Raw genomic sequence first — 20,124 nt, forward strand, 5'->3', positions numbered from 1 at the left:
ATTTCTCATTTTCAGAAAATAAATGCAAAATTTATTGCTTGGAAATTCGGAGACATGTTGTCAGTAATTTATAGAATAAAAGAACAATTTACATTTTAGTCCAAAATATACCTATAAAGAGAAAAATCGGACAAACTGAACATTTTGCAGTGGTCTCTTAATTTTTACCAAAGATGTAAGTCGTGTACAGAGCCATGATAACAAAGCTCTTTACACCATGTAGTGGCGGTTTTCAGGTACTGCAGCTCATTAACTTAGCTTGGAACTGAGCTGCAATACCGTAAACTGCCACTACACATTTTAAGGTGCTGCGCTATCCCAGCTCTGTCTGCAGTGTACTTCTAGCTGTTGATCGATGGGGGTGTCGGGTGTTGGATGCAGAAAATGTGCAAATTGTTAAACAATGGCAATGGCTATTTTTTTTTTCCTTTTCAGCCTGGCACAGCAGGAATTGCTCTCCATGGAGACAGAGATAGATGGCTATAAGAAGTCTGTTACGAAGGAAGAGGAAAAACATGAGAAACTTGCGTTTATGATTAATCGTGCAGAGAGTGACGCAGCCATGAGCAAAAAGCTGATTTCTCAGTGTCAGGCTAAGCAGGAGGCACTGAGAGTAGAGTTCAGCACGTACATGCGTATGCTTGAGGAGACCGAGCAAGCGCTCAGCCGGGTGACCACAGTACGTATGCTTCTACATGGTGTTGAAAATGACGAACTCAAAGTTATATCAATGAGTAGTGGGCAGTACAATTGGAAAGCCGAGAGCAGTCATTCAGTTCTTCACCGAGTTTTACCACTCAGAAGTGTCACTGCGGGACAGGTATTTTACAGAATCAATTCATCCGATGCCATTACTATTTATTTAGAGCAGTGACCCCACCATCCACTCCTGGAGAGACATCAGAGTTTCATGGATTTTCCCAAGTAGTCACAGCAAGGTCAGCTTCCTTCCAGAGTTCCCATTCTCCTTAATACCTCTGCCCCACCTTTCCTCTAATAGATACTGCATGCCAACTTGTGCCCTCCATCACAGCAGTGCCTTCTGCCCCTAGTACACTAGGACCAACCTTCTCCCTCTAGTAGTCACATCACGGCCTCTTGATATTCCGCCAGTAGACACGACAGTAGTATTGGGGCTCGCTCAGATGCTCGTATAACCAGGGCTGTGGAGTCGGTAAGTCAAACCTCCGACTCCTCAATTTCCATGACACCGACTCCCACTCCCACTCCACCAAAATGGGCTCCAACTCCATGACTCCGATTCCACAGCCCTGTTAGTGGAGTCGGTAAGCCAAACCTCTGACTCCTCAATTTCCATGACACCGACTCCACCAAAATGGACTCCAACTCCACGACTCCGACTCCACAGCCCTGTTAGTGGAGTCGGTAAGCCAAACCTCTGACTCCTCAATTTCCATGACACCGACTCCACCAAAATGGGCTCTGACTCCACAGCCTTGGATTTAACTGCTATCTGATGTTTCATCGGACCAATCTTCTATTATGGGGCAGTGCAGACTTGCGTGTGGCTCTGCCATTCTGATCACGCGCAATCATACAAGTCAAATGTCATCTGAGTGCAAACTCAAACAATGGAAAAGATGGAGAAATTAAGTTTTCCATCTTGTCCACACCTGCGCTCAGATTCTCGCAGATCACAGTAAACTGACCCTCTGATCAAACGCGAATCAGAGTTTGAGCCGAGTGTCATTACCATAAGTGAGCGGATTCTCTGGCATGAGAGAGCATACACTCGTCTGACCCCGACATTAGAAAGGTTCTCCTGTTCCTTATATACTCACCCCTGGCACACTACTCCGTGCAGAACGATACAAGTGGGTAGCGAGTGCACTTCATTGCTGCATGTAGCTTCTTGCGCCAATATCAGCCTTTGCTATAAGGGTGCCCCCCTTAGCCTTGACAGAATGGAGCTGGGTTTTGTCTGTGGCGGCCTCTCATTGTGCATCTGGCAATGGATGGAACAATTAGGCAGATGCTTCAGCCGGCAGCTATTCCATATGACCCTCCCCATACACATATAGGCTGAAAATGGGTGTTCTAAATGAGAAAAGGAGACACTGCCAGACACTCCTGGCTCTGAAGTCGGCTATTTAGGATGGTGAAAAGAGCTTGCCAGCCCTGGTAGACTGCAGAGGTGGCGGGTAGCATAGGCAACAAACTGTAGGCTAGAATGAAAAATCCCTCCATTCTTGGGAACAGAGATAAATTGAAAAGTTGCTTGTTTTACCAAGAAGAGACAACTCCTTAAGCTGGGGCTCGTCTTGTCTTATCGTCATCGCTACATATTTTACTTTTATACAAATGATAAAGATTTACCCATTACCAACCCACTATGAACTCTCTTCAGGAAAGAGGGGGACGTTGGACTGAGCTCAACTCTCTGCGGAAGCAAATTGAGAAGGAATCCCAAATGAAAGGAACCCTGGAAACTCAGATAATGGAAAAGCTTCAAGAAAAGATGACATCTGACAAAGCTGCGAAATATTCCTCCCTCCTGGCTGAGAAACTACAGGGAAGAAAGCTGGAGCTGGTACGTGACGTCAGTGCGACCACAGCTGGAAGCCTCTGCCCATGTTGGCATTTTCTCAGCTGTTGTGCCATGCCGATTATTTTACGACTGTCACCTTAGATTAATCAGTTAATGCCCGCATAGCGTTACTTGCTACATCCATTGTATTTCACAGAAGAATTTTTTAATTAATCATGATTTTACTAATTGCATTCCCTTTGCCGATCACGGACTACGCTGCAATTGATAGTGTATATTTCTCTGCTTATACAGGAGATCGATTATACGAAGATGGAGAACGAGACTGCTCAGGTACAACTGGAGCTTAATCACAGCTCGTCACGCATCCAAGCTGCAAAGAGGACACTGGCGGAGCTGGATACCAAAATTAATGCCACCAATGAGCTGATCTCTCGCAGCCAGAGCGAGATCGCAAAGCGTACCATGGCAATCGAGAGGAAGCAAGCCAGCATTAATTTATACAGCAAGCAGATTGAGACCACTCTGGCAGAAATTGGGGTATGTCATTTTAGAAAACCGTGGTAAAGTATATTTCCCTACATAAAATATTTCTCAAAATATTACGTACCTTTATGTAATTCTCCATAATGTGATTGTAATTCACCACGAGTGAATATATTGGGATCTAAACCAATCATATGTTACGTGCACGAGGCCCAAATCAGTTTTTAGAGCTCGGTTCAGTGGCCAGGTCGCTAATCTGTGGCCATTGGACAGGAGCCCTGAGAACGACTTCCCAGCAACATTGGCTCTGCTTTTGTTTAGCCTGCCTAGCGTGATGTCATGTGCATCATGCCACCACAGTGACATCATGCCAGGCTAGCCAATCAGAAAAGGAGTCTGGGATGCTGCCAGGCAAGTGGTGGTTTGCAGGACTCCCCTCCCACTGCCTTGACTGTTGAACTGGGTACTGCAACTTAATCCGCGCCATATCTATTTCTCTATCGCCTTTCATTGGGGGACACAGGAACCATGGGTGTATGCTGCTGCCACTAGGAGGCTGACACTATGCAAATTAAAAAGTTAGCTCCTCCTCTGCAGTATACACCCTACCGACAGGAAGTAGGATATTCAGTTTAGCTTAGTGTCAGTAGGAGGTGGACACGGGTCTTTCATTAGACCCTTATCTACCTCAATGTACGTCATTTTCTTTTCAGGTTTTCTGAAGGGATACAGGGTGAACAGTCACACCTGTAGTCCCACAATACGGACTATGAGTACGGCGTGTACTGCCACCCCGTATCCTCATAGATCCCTCTCCAGGACCAAGATCCTAGCACACAAGCGTGCTCAGAAGTCCGGTCCTGGCTCCGTCCCCCACCCACTCGCCCACCAGAGCCTGTCGGTTGCGGAGACGAGGACGTCCATCAGCTCCTGGACGTCTCATTCCTCTTCAGGTTAGTACCGGCGTGGGAGGTTTGAGGTGAGTATTTTCCCCATACCATCCCAGATCATTCAAGGGTAAGTATACAGATGAAGAAAGGTGAGTATTTTCTCCCCTGTCTAGCAATCTAAGAGTGGGGCTCAGGGGTTGTTTTATGGGGAAGTCACTGTGTCCCACAGTTTGGGGTCCAGGGCTCTTACCTCACCCTGGATCTCTCTTCAGCTTCCCTTGTGCGGCACATGGGTCCACCAGAGAAGGGGTTCATTGCGGCGGTAGCGCCGGGGCCTTGTAAGGTTTCCACGGCGTCTCTCCCCCACAGCGGTCACCAGGCTCTAATCCAGGCCCCGGCTTCGGTCGGGGCCTGGACCTTTTCCGCCGGCCACCGGGGGCTAATTTAGGCCCCGGCTTCTGTCGGGGCCTAGTGCGGCATTTCGGCCCCGCCCCCATCCTCTTTTTGGCGGGTCTTTCTCCTGCGTTTTCCCCCTTCTCTCCGGCGCTTTGCCCCAGCCACTCCCTGGCCTAGGCACAGACCGCGCCGCAGTGACTCTAGCCCCCGCTCTCTCCGTCGGGTGGGCTAGCCTTCCATTCCCGACAGCCACCGGGAGCTAATTTAGGCCCCGGCTTCGGTCGGGGCAAAGTGCGGCGTTATGGCTCCGCCCCCGTCCTCTTTCCGGCGGGCTTTTCTCCCGCGTCTTCCCTTTCTCTTCTCTCGGCGCTTAGCCCCGCCCACTCCTCTTGGCCTCAGCACAGACTGCGGCCGGCGCCATCTTTGTACTCTCAATCATGCAGCTTCAGCGCCGGCTGCTTTCGGCGCTTCTTGGCTCATGCTGCGGACTTCAGAGTGCGGGGCCTTACACCACTCCCGGCGTGTGGACCCAGCGGTGATTTCTTACAGGACCTGCCTTCCCTGCCGACCTCCTCCTACAGCCGAAGTTATCCACAGGACATCTTCCGTGAGTAGCTCTGCACGGCAGACCAATACCCTTCCTCTGCTTTAGTCAGGCACCTTTTGTGCTCTCCTGTAAGGGCAGGTTCCCCTTAGGTCAGTCCTCTCCCACCTGTCAGGACTGCAGCGATCCCACATCGTTCTGGGCTCCCCCCCCCCCTCTGCCCCGAGAGAGTGAGGACCCTATCCCAGGGTGGGCTTCCTCTCTGTCTCAATCTGTGGCGGATCTCACCAGGGTATCCCAGACCCCGGTGTCCGTTCTGGATAGATTGTCCTGGCAGACCTCCGCAGTAGCCAGCGGGTCACAAGTAGCCCCGTCTGAGCCTACCAGGATAGGCCTTAAAGAGGTCCAGACCGGAGCGCCATTGCGACTCCTCTTCCCGTTCCATCTCGCCTCACGGCCCATTTCAGCGGTCAGCTTCTTCCCGATCCTCTCCCGAGTCAGGCGAGTCGTTTTCGGACGCACCTTCAGAGGGACGTTTTGGAGCTGCATTCTGACCAAATCGCTAACATGAGGGATATGGTTCAGAGCCTCATTGGAGCAATCAACCAGACCCGTGGCATCAAAGATCCCTCTACGGAACGCGCGGATCAGGCGGTTTCGTTTAGACGGTCGAAGCCACCTTCCAAGGTCTTCGCTTCTCACCCTGAATTCGAGAAGGCCCTGACGAGAGAAAAAGAGAATCCGACCAGCCGCTTTCAGAGAGGAAAGCGCCTTGGCGTTTTTTATATCCCTTTTCTCTGGAGCTCACCGCTTATTGGACTCTGTCCTCCAACACGGTCCTCCCGCTATCTGGCAGAGCATCTCTGAAAGATTCTAACTATAGAGTCAGAATCCTTTGCGAGCTCAGCTTTCGAATCGGCTGCGTCTATTTTTGCCCGGCCATTGCTTATACAGTGGGGCAAAAAAGTATTTAGTCAGTCAGCAATAGTGCAAGTTCCACCACTTAAAAAGATGAGAGGCGTCTGTAATTTACATCATAGGTAGACCTCAACTATGGGAGACAAACTGAGAAAAAAAAATCCAGAAAATCACATTGTCTGTTTTTTTAACATTTTATTTGCATATTATGGTGGAAAATAAGTATTTGGTCAGAAACAAACAATCAAGATTTCTGGCTCTCACAGACCTGTAACTTCTTCTTTAAGAGTCTCCTCTTTCCTCCACTCATTACCTGCAGTAATGGCACCTGTTTAAACTTGTTATCAGTATAAAAAGACACCTGTGCACACCCTCAAACAGTCTGACTCCAAACTCCACTATGGTGAAGACCAAAGAGCTGTCAAAGGACACCAGAAACAAAATTGTAGCCCTGCACCAGGCTGGGAAGACTGAATCTGCAATAGCCAACCAGCTTGGAGTGAAGAAATCAACAGTGGGAGCAATAATTAGAAAATGGAAGACATACAAGACCACTGATAATTTCCCTCGATCTGGGGCTCCACACAAAATCCCACCCCGTGGGGTCAGAATGATCACAAGAACGGTGAGCAAAAATCCCAGAACCACGCGGGGGGACCTAGTGAATGAACTGCAGACAGCTGGGACCAATGTAACAAGGCCTACCATAAGTAACACACTACGCCACCATGGACTCAGATCCTGCAGTGCCAGACGTGTCCCACTGCTTAAGCCAGTACATGTCCGGGCCCGTCTGAAGTTTGCTAGAGAGCATTTGGATGATCCAGAGGAGTTTTGGGAGAATGTCCTATGGTCTGATGAAACCAAACTAGAACTGTTTGGTAGAAACACAACTTGTCGTGTTTGGAGGAAAAAGAATACTGAGTTGCATCCATCAAACACCATACCTACTGTAAAGCATGGTGGTGGAAACATCATGCTTTGGGGCTGTTTCTCTGCAAAGGGGCCAGGACGACTGATCCGGGTACATGAAAGAATGAATGGGGCCATGTATCGTGAGATTTTGAGTGCAAACCTCCTTCCATCAGCAAGGGCATTGAAGATGAAACGTGGCTGGGTCTTTCAACATGACAATGATCCAAAGCACACAGGCAGGGCAACGAAGGAGTGGCTTCGTATGAAGCATTTCAAGGTCCTGGAGTGGCCTAGCCAGTCTCCAGATCTCAACCCTATAGAAAACCTTTGGAGGGAGTTGAAAGTCCGTGTTGCCAAGCGAAAAGCCAAAAACATCACTGCTCTAGAGGAGATCTGCATGGAGGAATGGGCCAACATACCAACAACAGTGTGTGGCAACATTGTGAAGACTTTCAGAAAACGTTTGACCTCTGTCATTGCCAACAAAGGATATATTACAAAGTATTGAGATGAAATTTTGTTTCTGACCAAATACTTATTTTCCACCATAATATGCAAATAAAATGTTAAAAAAACAGACAATGTGATTTTCTGGATTTTTTTTTCTCAGTTTGTCTCCCATAGTTGAGGTCTACCTATGATGTAAATTACAGACGCCTCTCATCTTTTTAAGTGGTGGAACTTGCACTATTGCTGACTGACTAAATACTTTTTTGCCCCACTGTACTTGGGTTTCATTATCCATATCCAAAGGTCACACAACTCCATCGGAGCATTCTGGACGGGGCCCTCCTGGACAGCTGGCGGAGCTTGCCAACCAGTTTTCTCATGCGGGTGAATACTTGGTCTCCGCTTCCCTGGATGCCGCGTCTTTTGCGGCTCAGGTGTCCAGCAATGCCGTTGCCATCCGTCAGTCCGTTTGGCTCAAGGCCTGACAGGCGGATTTGTCTTCAAAAAGTCCCTTACCAGCCTGCCTTTTTCAGTGTTCACATCGCTTTGGTTCTAAGTTGGGCCAAATCATTAGGACGCTACCGGGGGGCACAAGTCTACACCTCGTCGCCCCCCTCCTAGACGGCAATTTCGGTCCTTTCGGCCTTTACGTCGCTTCGTGGCGTCAAACTCCTTTTCCCCGCAGCAACAGAGGCCACAGGCACGTCAAGAGTAGAAGACTGTTTCCTTTAGACCACACGCCTTCCTGGCGCTCCCGCTACTCCCAGGGTAGATCCTCCAGGGCTAGGACTGGAGGATCCACCTCGGCATGACTCACAGCAAGACGCCAGCCCACTTCCCAGGATGGGCGGTTTTCCCTTCTTCAGGGATGTCTGGATCCCCTCAGCAGAGGACGCATGGGTCAGGGAAGTTGTATCCTCGGGATACAAAATAGAGTTCGTTTCACAACTCAGGGATCGTTTCTTCGGATCCCGACCCCAAGAGTCCCCGTTCTAGTTCCGGGTTTTCTTCGCAGCCACCGCTTCTCTCCTCAAAGCCGGAGTAATAGTTCCCATCCCAGAAAAAGAACGGTTCACTGGTTGCTATTCCAATCTTTTGTGGTACTGAAAGAAGAAGAAGAAGAAAAAAAAAAAAAGTTTCGTCCCATTCTGGATCTCAAATTGCTGAACTGGAGAGTTTGTCTGAGACTCTTAAGGATGGATTCCCATCGTTCAGTAATTGCTTCCATGGAGGTTCGAGAACTTTTGTGTTCCATAGAAATTCAGGACGCCTACCTTCATGTCTCGATTTTCCCGGGACATCACAGATTCCTGTGCTTTGTGGTGCTCCAGGACCATTTTCAGTTCTTCACCCTGCCGTTCGTTCTCGCAACCGCTTCCAGGGTTTGCACGAAGACCATGGCGGCGCTGATAGCCATCTTGATGGTCAGAGGCTTATTTTTTTCTGTACCTCGGCGACATCCTCTTCTAGGCTCCGTCCCCCTTTTTCTCAGGCTCACCAGAGCCTGTCCATCGTCCTCTACACCCTAGTCCGCTTCGGGTGTCTTGTCAACATGAAGAAATCCTGTCTTGTTGCTTCCCAGCGCCTCGTTTTTCAGGGCATGCTCTTCGACACTCGTCAGACCAAAGTCTTCCTTCCCGAGGACAAGAGATCCATCCTTCGTCGGGATGTACCCTTGCTTTAGGGTCCTCGGCTTCCCTTCTTCTGATCGCCCATGAAGTTTCTGGGCAGGATGGTAGTGACGTTCGAAGCAATCCCCTTTGCCCAATTTCACTCTCAACCTCTTTAGCAGGCCATTCTGTCACAGTGGGACAGGGCTGTCTTGTCCCTGGATCGTCCTATCCGACTCTCTTCCCGAGTCAAGGGTCCCTCAGCTGGTGGCTGACGTCACCTCTCATCTCCCAGGGCATGTCCTTCCTTCCAGTTCTTTGGCAAGTGGTGACGACGGACGCCAGCCTGCTTGGCTGGGGCGCTGTGTTTCGCCATCTGACTGCTTGGGGTCGTTGGTCGGCGCAGGAGTCTCTTCCGCAGATCAACATCCTCGAGCTTCGGGCCATCTTTCTCTTCCCTTGTCACTAGGGAAGGATTCTCAGGGGTCTACAATGCCATGGAGGTGGCATATGTCAATCATAAAGGGGGGACTCGGAGCTCCTTGGCCGAGGTATCCAAGATCCTCCTCTGGGCAGAGGCAATGGTTCTGGTGATATCCACGGTGCATATCCCCGGCACGGACAATTGGGCCGCCGACTTCCGCAGCTGCGAGGGTCTCGCGGCAGGGTTATGGTCCTTGCATCAGGAGGTCTTCCATCAGATTTGTCTTCGATGGGGGACTCCGGACGTGGACCTCTCTGCATCCCGAAGGAACAGGAAGGTTCCTTTGGTTCGTCTCCAGATCTTGCGACCCTCCCGCGTGGGCGTCTACGCTTTGGCCTCCAGGGTCTGATCTGCCACCCGAATTATCGGTCGCTCAGTTTACGGCATGGCTGTGGACTCCACAGTTATAAGAGCGTCTGGCCTTTCGTCCCGGTCGAGTCACACTACAATCCAGGCTAGGAAGCCTTCGTTGTCTTCCAGGTTCTACTATCGTACCCGGAAGACTTTCGTTCATGCGAGCCCAACCGCTTTTCACCTATGTCCTTTTCCCTGCCTTCCATTTGGTTTTCCTTCAGGCAGGACTGGATTCGGGCTTCGCGCTCAATTCCCTAAAGGGCCAGGTTCCTGCGCTCTTCTTCCCTTTAAAGGGAGGGTGCCGTGATTTTAGTTTTTGTATTAATAATTATTGATTATATAATCAATTATTTTTAATACAAAAGTAAATGTAGTACTTTAATACTTTTTTATTTATTCATTTTTACTTTTGCCACTGGAGGCCGCCATTTTCATTAGTGTGGGTGTAAGTGTCTGGACACGACACTTGCACACCTCACTTACGGCAGCCATGGGCATAGGAGCCAACAGTTGGGCTCCGACCGCTTCTCCTGCCTCTCAGCTGTGACTTGGGCACGCCCACTGGGCTGCTACGTCACAGCTGTGAGAGGAGATCGCGGCCATTTTGTTTTTTTCCTCTGTCATCGCACACACAGCTCAGTGTGTGCGATCATAGCAGGAGCTGCCAGGGAGAAGCTGCTGCTGGGAGCGAGGTCCGGGGTGAGTATCTGCAGCCAAGAGCTGTGATTGCAGCCTGTACTTAGTATTACAGCACAGGCTGCAATCACTGCTCACTGCCGACCTGTTCAGAGCAGGGAGATCGTCACACTGCTCTGCCCTGAACAGGACTCAGCACTTCCTGGAAGAGGACTGAAGGTAAGTACAGAGTTTTTATTTTCTTATGCATCTGCTACCTGTCCCTATATACCACTGCTACTAGCCCCTATATACCACTGCTACTAGCCCCTATATACCACTGCTACTAGCCCCTATATACCACTGCTACTTGCTCCTATATACCACTGCTACCTGCCCCTATATACCACTGCTACCTGCTCCTATATACCACTGCTACCTGCTCCTATATACCACTGCTACCAGCCACTATATACCACTGCTACCTGCTCCTATATACCACTGCTACCTGTCCCTATATACCACTGCTACTAGCCCCTATATACCACTGCTACCTGCTCCTATATACCACTGCTACCTGTCCCTATATACCACTGCTACTAGCCCCTATATACCACTGCTACCAGCCCTTATATACCACTGCTACCTGTTGTGAATTCTGTGGCTGAATTCACTCCTGTGGTCACAAGTGGTACTGCAGCTTCTGAGCTTCCTCCCTCAGGTGTTCTGGTGAGCTCGTTAACTGCTTCATTACTTAACTCCGCCTGATGCTGCTATCCTTGCTCCTTGTCAATGTTTCAGTGTTGGATCTGAGCTTCTCCTGATTGTTCCTGTGACCTGCTGCTCTGTATAGCTAAGTGCCTTTTGCTTTTTTGTTGCTTTTTTTTCTGTCCAGCTTGTCTTTTGTTTTGCTGGAAGCTCTGAGACGCAAAGGGTGTACCGCCGTGCCGTTAGTTCGGCACGGTGGGTTTTTTTTGCCCCCTTTGCGTGGTTTTGCTTTAGGGTTTTTTGTAGACTGCAAAGTTCGCTTTACTGTCCTCGCTCTGTCCTAGAATATCGGGCCCCACTTTGCTGAATCTATTTCATCCCTACGTTTTGTCTTTTCATCTTACTCACAGTCATTATATGTGGGGGGCTGCCTTTTCCTTTGGGGAATTTCTCTGGGGCAAGTCAGGCCTATTTTTCTATCTTCAGGCTAGCTAGTTTCTTAGGCTGTGCCGAGTTGCCTAGGTAGTTGTTAGGCACAATCCACAGCCGCTTTTAGTTGTGTTTAGGATAGGATCAGGTGTGCAGTCTACAGAGTTTCCACGTCTCAGAGCTCGTTCTTGTATTTTTGGGTATTTGTCAGATCACTGTGTGCGCTCTGATCGCTAAGCACACTGTGTTTCTGGATTGCCTTCATAACACCTGTCATTAGCAAACATAACAGCTACCTGCTCCTATATACCACTGCTACCAGCCCTTATATACCACTGCTACCTGTCCCTATATACCACTGCTACCAGCCCTTATATACCACTGCTACCTGTCCCTATATACCACTGCTACCTGCCCCTATATACCACTGCTACCTGCTCCTATATACCACTGCTACCTGCTCCTATATACCACTGCTACCTGCTCCTATATACCACTGCTACCAGCCCTTATATACCACTGCTACCTGTCCCTATATACCACTGCTACCAGCCCTTATATACCACTGCTACCTGTCCCTATATACCACTGCTACCTGCCCCTATATACCACTGCTACCTGCTCCTATATACCACTGCTACCTGCTCCTATATACCACTGCTACCAGCCCTTATATACCACTGCTACCTGCTCCTATATACCACTGCTACCTGTCCCTATATACCACTGCTACCTGCTCCTATATATACCACCTACCACTGCTACCTGCTCCTATATACCACTGCTACCTGCTCCTATATAACACTGCTACCTGCTCCTATATACCACTGCTACCTGCTCCTATATACCACTGCTACCAGCCCTTATATACCACTGCTACCTGTCCCTATATACCACTGCTACCAGCCCTTATATACCACTGCTACCTGTCCCTATATACCACTGCTACCTGCGCCTATATACCACTGCTACCTGCCCCTATATACCACTGCTACCTGTCCCTATATACCACTGCTACCAGCCCTTATATACCACTGCTACCTGCCCCTATATACCACTGCTACCTGCTCCTATATACCACTGCTACCTGCCCCTATATACCACTGCTACCTGCCCCTATATACCACTGCTACCTGCCCCTATATACCACTGCTACCTGCTCCTATATACCACTGCTACCTGCTCCTATATACCACTGCTACCTGCCCCTATATACCACTGCTACCTGCCCCTATATACCACTGCTACCTGCCCCTATATACCACTGCTACCTGCTCCTATATACCACTGCTACCTGCCCCTATATAGCACTCCTACCTGCCCCTGTATACCACTGCTACCTGCTCTATATACCACTGCTACCTGCCCCTATATACCACTGCTACCTGCCCCTATATACCACTGCTACCTGTCCCTATATACCACTGCTACCAGCCCTTATATACCACTGCTACCTGCCCCTATATACCACTGCTACCTGCTCCTATATACCACTGCTACCTGCTCCTATATACCACTGCTACGTGCCCCTATATACCACTGCTACCTGCCCCTATATACCACTGCTACCTGCCCCTATATACCACTGCTACCTGCTCCTATATACCACTGCTACCTGCTCCTATATACCACTGCTACCTGCCCCTATATACCACTGCTACCTGCCCCTATATACCACTGCTACCTGCCCCTATATACCACCGCTACCTGCCCCTATATACCACCGCTACCTGCCCCTGTATACCACCGCTACCAGCCCCTGTATACCACCGCTACCTGCCTCTGTATACCACCGCTACCTGCCTCTGCATACCACCGCTACCTGCCTCTGTATAGCACCGCTACCTGCCTCTGTATAGCACCACTACCTGCCTCTGTATAGCACCGCTACCTGCCTCTGTATACCATCTACCACTGCTGCCTGTCTCTATATATCATCTACCACTGCTGCCTGCCTCTATATACCATCTACCACTGCTGCCTGCCTCTATATACCATCTACCACTGCTGCCTGCCTCTATATACCATCTACCACTGCTGCCTGCCTCTATATACCATCTACCACTGCTACCTCTGTCCTGTGTAGCTAATCTAGTCTTGTGTAGCTAATCCTGTCCTGTGTACAGTATCACACAAGATAGGATTAGATACACAGCGCAGCACAGTATCACACAGGACAGGATTAGATACACGGCTCAGCAGTCAGTATCTAATCCTCTCCTATGCACTCCTCTCCCCCCTGCGTGTCTTTCCCCATTGTGGTTTATTATTTTTGTTGTGGGAGATGAGGGAGTCGAGGATTATGCGTTCGGTATGGTATAAAAAAGATTAATAAAGGACTTTATTCTGGCCGATTCTTTATTTACAATACATGTGAGATCTATGTGGCGGCATTATGGGTGATCTGTATGGCGGTATTATGTGAGAAGCATATGGTGGTATGTGAGAACACTGGCGGTATTATGTGTGATCTATATGGTGGTATGTGAGAACACTGGCGATATTATGTGTGATCTATATGGCGGTATGTGAGAACACTGGCGATATTATGTGTGATCTATATGGCGGTATGTGAGAACACTGGCGGTATTATGTGTGATCTATATGGCGGTATGTGAGAACACTGGCGGTATTATGTGTGATCTATATGGCGGTATGTGAGAACACTGGCGGTATTATGTGTGATCTATATGGCTGTATGTGAGAACACTGGCGGTATTATGTGTGATCTATATGGTGGTATTATGTGAGAACTGTATGACAGTATTGTGTGATCTATTTGATAGTATTTTGTGTGATCTATATGGCGGTATTATGTGAGAACACTATGGCAGTATTATCTTCAGAAAGCGGACCCATTCTATGGTGGTTCTGGCTGAGCACCTGCACGCGGGTCTGGGGTAATAGAAGGGGCAGCATGGCCTCCAGTTAGGTGCAGTCAGGGGAAGGCTGGTGAGGCAGCTGAAGAGAGGGGTCTCATTTTTATCGTTACTATATGGCTACATTTCCTTCCCAGCGTCACCCCGGACTTCGCCTGTCACCTCGCTTTCACATATTGCCAGGACAGGATGGAGAAGACAGGATCTGAGGAGGGGAATGGGGTCTGCATGCAAAGTCTGGATCAAACCAGGCCATCAATCCGCAGAAATGTTTCCTGGATTTCTGTGAAGCAGACGGTCCATCCATGTGTATAAAAGACAGCGCTCTATGTACAATCCCTGGCTGCTCCGCACACCAAACAGGGGGCCCCCCCATAGACCTGCACACTGCTCTCCTGAAATACTCTGTGCTGCTGTCACCCTGCTTCCTCCACCACATATCTCCCAGAATCCTTGCTGCCTGCCTTCCTCGGTGACTGTCTACTTCTCAGTATAAGGCTGCCTTCACACTATCATTATTTGGTCAGTATTTTACATCAGTATTTATAAGCCAAAACCAGGAGTGGGTGATAAATGCAGAAGTGGTGCATATGTTTCTATTATACTTTTCCTCTATTTGTTCCTCCCCTGGTTTTGGCCACAAATACTGAGGTAAAATACTGACCAAATACTGATAGTGTGACGGCAGCCATACTCTGCAGTCACCAACAAAATGGCTGCTCACTGGGTTCCTGAATATCATCCTCTCTAATCCCTTAGCAAACACCCAGAAGGGGAGGAGAGGAGTGACATCACACACGTCAGCAGACTCCGCCCATAATTACTGCAGTGCAGTAATGTGAGCTATTTGTACACTAGGTTTTTCTGAAATTTCAGCAGCTGCTCCCCCTAGTGTTGAAAAGTGGAAATTCCAAAACTTTTCAAATAATTTTTCATATTTTACTAAATTATAAACAAATGATAATATTTTTTAAGAAAATGTAATCATTAATTCTTTACATTTTTACAATTTCTGAAAAAAAAATTTTTTGGATGGCACCTTCCCTTTAAGAAGACATTATCTTCTCAGCCACAGGTTAAGACTTTCCTTCAAGGAGTAGCCCACGCTGTCCCTCCGTACAGGGCCTCTGTGGATTCATGGGATTTAAAGGTTGTGTTGGTTGTTCTTAGGGGTTTCCCCTTTGAGCCTCTCAGGGAGTTTTTCCCTGTCAGTTCTATCTCGGAAGGTGGCTTTTCTCAGGTCCATCGCTTCGATCCGCCGCGTTTTTGAGTTGGCGGCCATTTCTTGCCGACCTCCTTTCTTGATTTTCCACAAGGACAAGGTGGTCCCAGGCCTCCGCCTTCCTTCATTTCATGAGGTGGTTTTCATCTTTCCACCTTAACGAGGACATCGTTCTACCTTCCTTTGTCCAGCTCCGAATCATCCTCTGGAGCGATAGTGGAACAGGCTGGACCTCATCAGGGCAGTGAGGATCTCCCTGGCTAGCACGGCCGCTTTCCGAAAGATGGATTCTCTGTTCGCCATCCCTGATGGCGTGCGTAGAGGCCTGCCGGCTTCCAAGGCGACTATTGCTCGCTCGATTAGAACGGCAATTTTGGGAGCTTACCGGGTCAAGAACAGAGTGCCCCCTCCTGAGATAAAGGCTCACTCTACCCGGGCAGTCGGCGCTTCCAGTGCGGTACGTCACAGGGCTTTCGCCGACAGCTTTGCAAAGCGGCAACCTGGTCTTCCATCCACACGTTTCGCCGAACTACGGCAGACTCCAGCCTGGGCAGAAGGATCCTGCAGCCGGCAGTGGTGAGTCCTCTGACCTGATGGAAGTATGTTTTTCCCACCCCAGGGACTGCTTTGGGACGTCCCATGGTTCCTGTGTCCCCCAATGAAAGGCGATAGAGAAAACAGGATTTTTGGTTGCTTACCGTAAAATCTGTTTCTCGGAGCCTTCATTGGGGGACACAGCACCCTCCCAAGTTGAACAGCTCTGTTTACTGTATACTTTTGAGTTGTTTGAACACTCTTTGAGTGTTTGAAACTGTTAATCTATGGAGCGCCGTGGAATTTGTTGGCGCTATGTAGATAAAGTTTATTATTATTATATTATTATTATTCTTTCTCTTTTACACGTTACTTCTCCTACTGCTTTCTCACTAACTGAATATCCTACTTCCTGTCGGTAGGGTGTACACTGCAGAGGAGGAGCTAACTTTTTAATTTGCATAGTGTCAGCCTCCTAGTGGCAGCAGCATACACCCATGGTTCCTGTGTCCCCCAATGAAGGCTCCGAGAAACAGATTTTACGGTAAGCAACCAAAAATCCTGTTTTTTAAGGGGTCCTGTAAGCATTAGTGATGAGCGCAAGTGCTTATGCAAGTTTGCCTAGGGTGCTTGGGTTTGCACCAAGCATCGCCCATGCTCGAGTGAGATGTTTGAGTCCCCGCAGCCGCACATGTCGAGTCTGTTAGACAGCCACAAAACGTAGGGATTGCCTAGTAAGCATATTTTACATATTGAATTAGTTAAATGGCTCTCTAGGCAATTATCCTCAAATAAAAATGCAACTTTTTTTTTCTCTAGAGATTCAGTTTGCCAGTCATAAGAAATCTAATGTAGAAGTTATATGCAAATCTTGCTGGAGGTGCGCTTGGGCATGTGGAGTCCAGTGCCATGCTCTCCCAGTGCTCTCTCAGTCTGATTAGCTTATGGCTTCTACACTAGAGCCTATTCGGCAAGCTATATCGCTTACTGAATAAGCTGCAGAGGGAACCCGGATACATGGAGCGCGCCGGCTGATCAGCGCCGCAGCTGCATGTGTCATGGCTGAGTGACAGTCACAATACACAGGCTCTCCATGCATGTTTTGTTACATCATATTAAAGTCATGTAACACATCAAAAGGTAGATTGGCACTCGCCGCCTAGAATAATGAAGCAGCTGCCTATTTTCTTTGCATGGTTAAGGTATATATAAAAAGAGCGCTTTCTTAAGGTACCTTGAAAATAGATGTGTTTTCTCATACTGGGTGGTGAGTGCCAGTCTACTTTTTGATATGCTTCATTTTAGCTCTCTATAATATTGCGCATTGTGTGAATACTGCCCAGTTTCTATGAATAGTGCTGACCTTTTATCACATGGATATTAAGTTATGTTTTTTTGTCTGAAGGGTAAAGAACTAGGACCCCTGGAGATCCAGATAACTGCGCTGACCAAACAGATAGAAGAATGTCATTTGGAAATTGCATCAGTCCAGCAGTATTGGCTCCGGCTGCAGACAGAGATGGTCAGGTTGACCAAGCAGAGAGAGGAGCAGGCTGCTTCAGTAGAGATGTTACAGCGCGAACTGACTATATTACAACAGAGAAAAGTCCGCACAGAAAGTGAGTCGCCACAAAAAGGAACTATAGCCAAGCCAGCAATGCACTTCTGCCACAATTCTGGAGTCATGTGCGCCAAATGGTTTCTTACATGATTTTTTTTTGGCCAACTACGAGGTGATAAAGTTAGACAAGCAAGTCTAATGATGTCCCGGGTATATCAAATAGCATAAACCACTAATAACATTGTCTAGCCTAAGTTTGCACTGTAAAAGTTAGACAGTTGTTGATATATTTGCCCAGGTACAGTGGGGCAAAAAAGTATTTAGTCAGTCAGCAATAGTGCAAGTTCCACCACTTAAAAAGATGAGAGGCGTCTGTAATTTACATCATAGGTAGACCTCAACTATGGGAGACAAACTGAGAAAAAAAAATCCAGAAAATCACATTGTCTGTTTTTTTAACATTTTATTTGCATATTATGGTGGAAAATAAGTATTTGGTCAGAAACAAAATTTCATCTCAATACTTTGTAATATATCCTTTGTTGCAATGACAGAGGTCAAACGTTTTCTGTAAGTCTTCACAAGGTTGCCACACACTGTTGTTGGTATGTTGGCCCATTCCTCCATGCAGATCTCCTCTAGAGCAGTGATGTTTTTGGCTTTTCGCTTGGCAACACGGACTTTCAACTCCCTCCAAAGGTTTTCTATAGGGTTGAGATCTGGAGACTGGCTAGGCCACTCCAGGACCTTGAAATGCTTCTTACGAAGCCACTGCTTCGTTGCCCTGGCGGTGTGCTTTGGATCATTGTCATGTTGAAAGACCCAGCCACGTTTCATCTTCAATGCCCTTGCTGATTGAAGGAGGTTTGCACTCAAAATCTCACGATACATGGCCCCATTCATTCTTTCATGTACCCGGATCAGTCGTCCTGGCCCCTTTGCAGAGAAACAGCCCCAAAGCATGATGTTTCCACCACCATGCTTTACAGTAGGTATGGTGTTTGATGGATGCAACTCAGTATTCTTTTTCCTCCAAACACGACAAGTTGTGTTTCTACCAAACAGTTCCAGTTTGGTTTCATCAGACCATAGGACATTCTCCCAAAACTCCTCTGGATCATCCAAATGCTCTCTAGCAAACTTCAGACGGGCCCGGACATGTACTGGCTTAAGCAGTGGGACACGTCTGGCACTGCAGGATCTGAGTCCATGGTGGCGTAGTGTGTTACTTATGGTAGGCCTTGTTACATTGGTCCCAGCTCTCTGCAGTTCATTCACTAGGTCCCCCCGTGTGGTTCTGGGATTTTTGCTCACCGTTCTTGTGATCATTCTGACCCCACGGGGTGGGATTTTGCGTGGAGCCCCAGATCGAGGGAGATTATCAGTGGTCTTGTATGTCTTCCATTTTCTAATTATTGCTCCCACTGTTGATTTCTTCACTCCAAGCTGGTTGGCTATTGCAGATTCAGTCTTCCCAGCCTGGTGCAGGGCTACAATTTTGTTTCTGGTGTCCTTTGACAGCTCTTTGGTCTTCACCATAGTGGAGTTTGGAGTCAGACTGTTTGAGGGTGTGCACAGGTGTCTTTTTATACTGATAACAAGTTTAAACAGGTGCCATTACTACAGGTAATGAGTGGATGAAAGAGGAGACTCTTAAAGAAGAAGTTACAGGTCTGTGAGAGCCAGAAATCTTGATTGTTTGTTTCTGACCAAATACTTATTTTCCACCATAATATGCAAATAAATTGTTAAAAAAACAGACAATGTGATTTTCTGGATTTTTTTTTCTCAGTTTGTCTCCCATAGCTGAGGTCTACCTATGATGTAAATTACAGACGCCTCTCATCTTTTTAAGTGAAGGAACTTGCACTATTGCTGACTGACTAAATACTTTTTTGCCCCACTGTATATATCTAATTAGATATAGATTCCAAATATGTGCTGTAGGGGTTCACACTCTTGGGGAGCCATTTAGATACAAGTGACACAGGGTTTTATATCAAAACAGCATGTAGATTATTGTCCATCATAAACTTTACAGCTCCAAAACTAAAAACGGCCTTCCTTCAGTATCAATGGAAAACATAAACAAGATAATTTTATTGTGTGCAGGCAATCCAAAAATAAGACGTTCTGGTCATATAATGACCTTCATCAGTCAGACAGACTGCAGTGTGCACAAGGATACAGGGAATATCAAATACTCTGGATAAGCAGAAAGTGGGTTATTATATGATTGAAACATTTTCTTTATGTTTGGATAGCCTGCACACAATACAATTATCTTCGTACACCTTTACCTGGTGCCAGGTATCATACAAGATTTACATGCTACTTGGGCACCATCTACAGGAGTGCCGTAATTACTATTTTGGATAACATAAACCGTCCGTTTCTTCAGTCAGAATGAAACAACATAAGTGTAGCAGCATCACAAACCTCAGTATACCCAGCAGCAGCTCACACTTGTATTAAACGTGTTCACCAAGCAAACACCTCTCAGTTTGGCTCCAGCACACCCCTCTGCAGAGCAGCCTAACCAGCAGCTCTGCCTTTCTCGAGTCTCAACACACTCCACACTGCTGAGATAACTCAGCTGCTGTTAATAGGCGTGTAACCC

At 47.8% G+C, this 20,124-nt stretch overlaps 1 protein-coding gene across 3 annotated transcripts in view; it reads left to right on the forward strand.

The window, feature by feature from the left end:
• The window catches only part of CCDC40 (coiled-coil domain 40 molecular ruler complex subunit), a 103,593-nt gene that overhangs the window by 57,411 nt on the left and 26,058 nt on the right, over window positions 1-20,124 (forward strand). For all 3 annotated transcript variants that reach the window (XM_069752421.1, XM_069752422.1, XM_069752420.1), the window contains exons 10-13: window positions 436-679; window positions 2,369-2,551; window positions 2,804-3,049; window positions 17,349-17,562. In XM_069752421.1, the coding sequence (XP_069608522.1) occupies window positions 436-679; window positions 2,369-2,551; window positions 2,804-3,049; window positions 17,349-17,562 (887 nt within the window). The remainder of the gene's footprint in view (window positions 1-435; window positions 680-2,368; window positions 2,552-2,803; window positions 3,050-17,348; window positions 17,563-20,124) is intronic.

The sequence above is a fragment of the Ranitomeya imitator genome, chromosome 2 (assembly GCF_032444005.1).
Source record: "Ranitomeya imitator isolate aRanImi1 chromosome 2, aRanImi1.pri, whole genome shotgun sequence".
Taxonomy (NCBI): domain Eukaryota; kingdom Metazoa; phylum Chordata; class Amphibia; order Anura; family Dendrobatidae; genus Ranitomeya; species Ranitomeya imitator.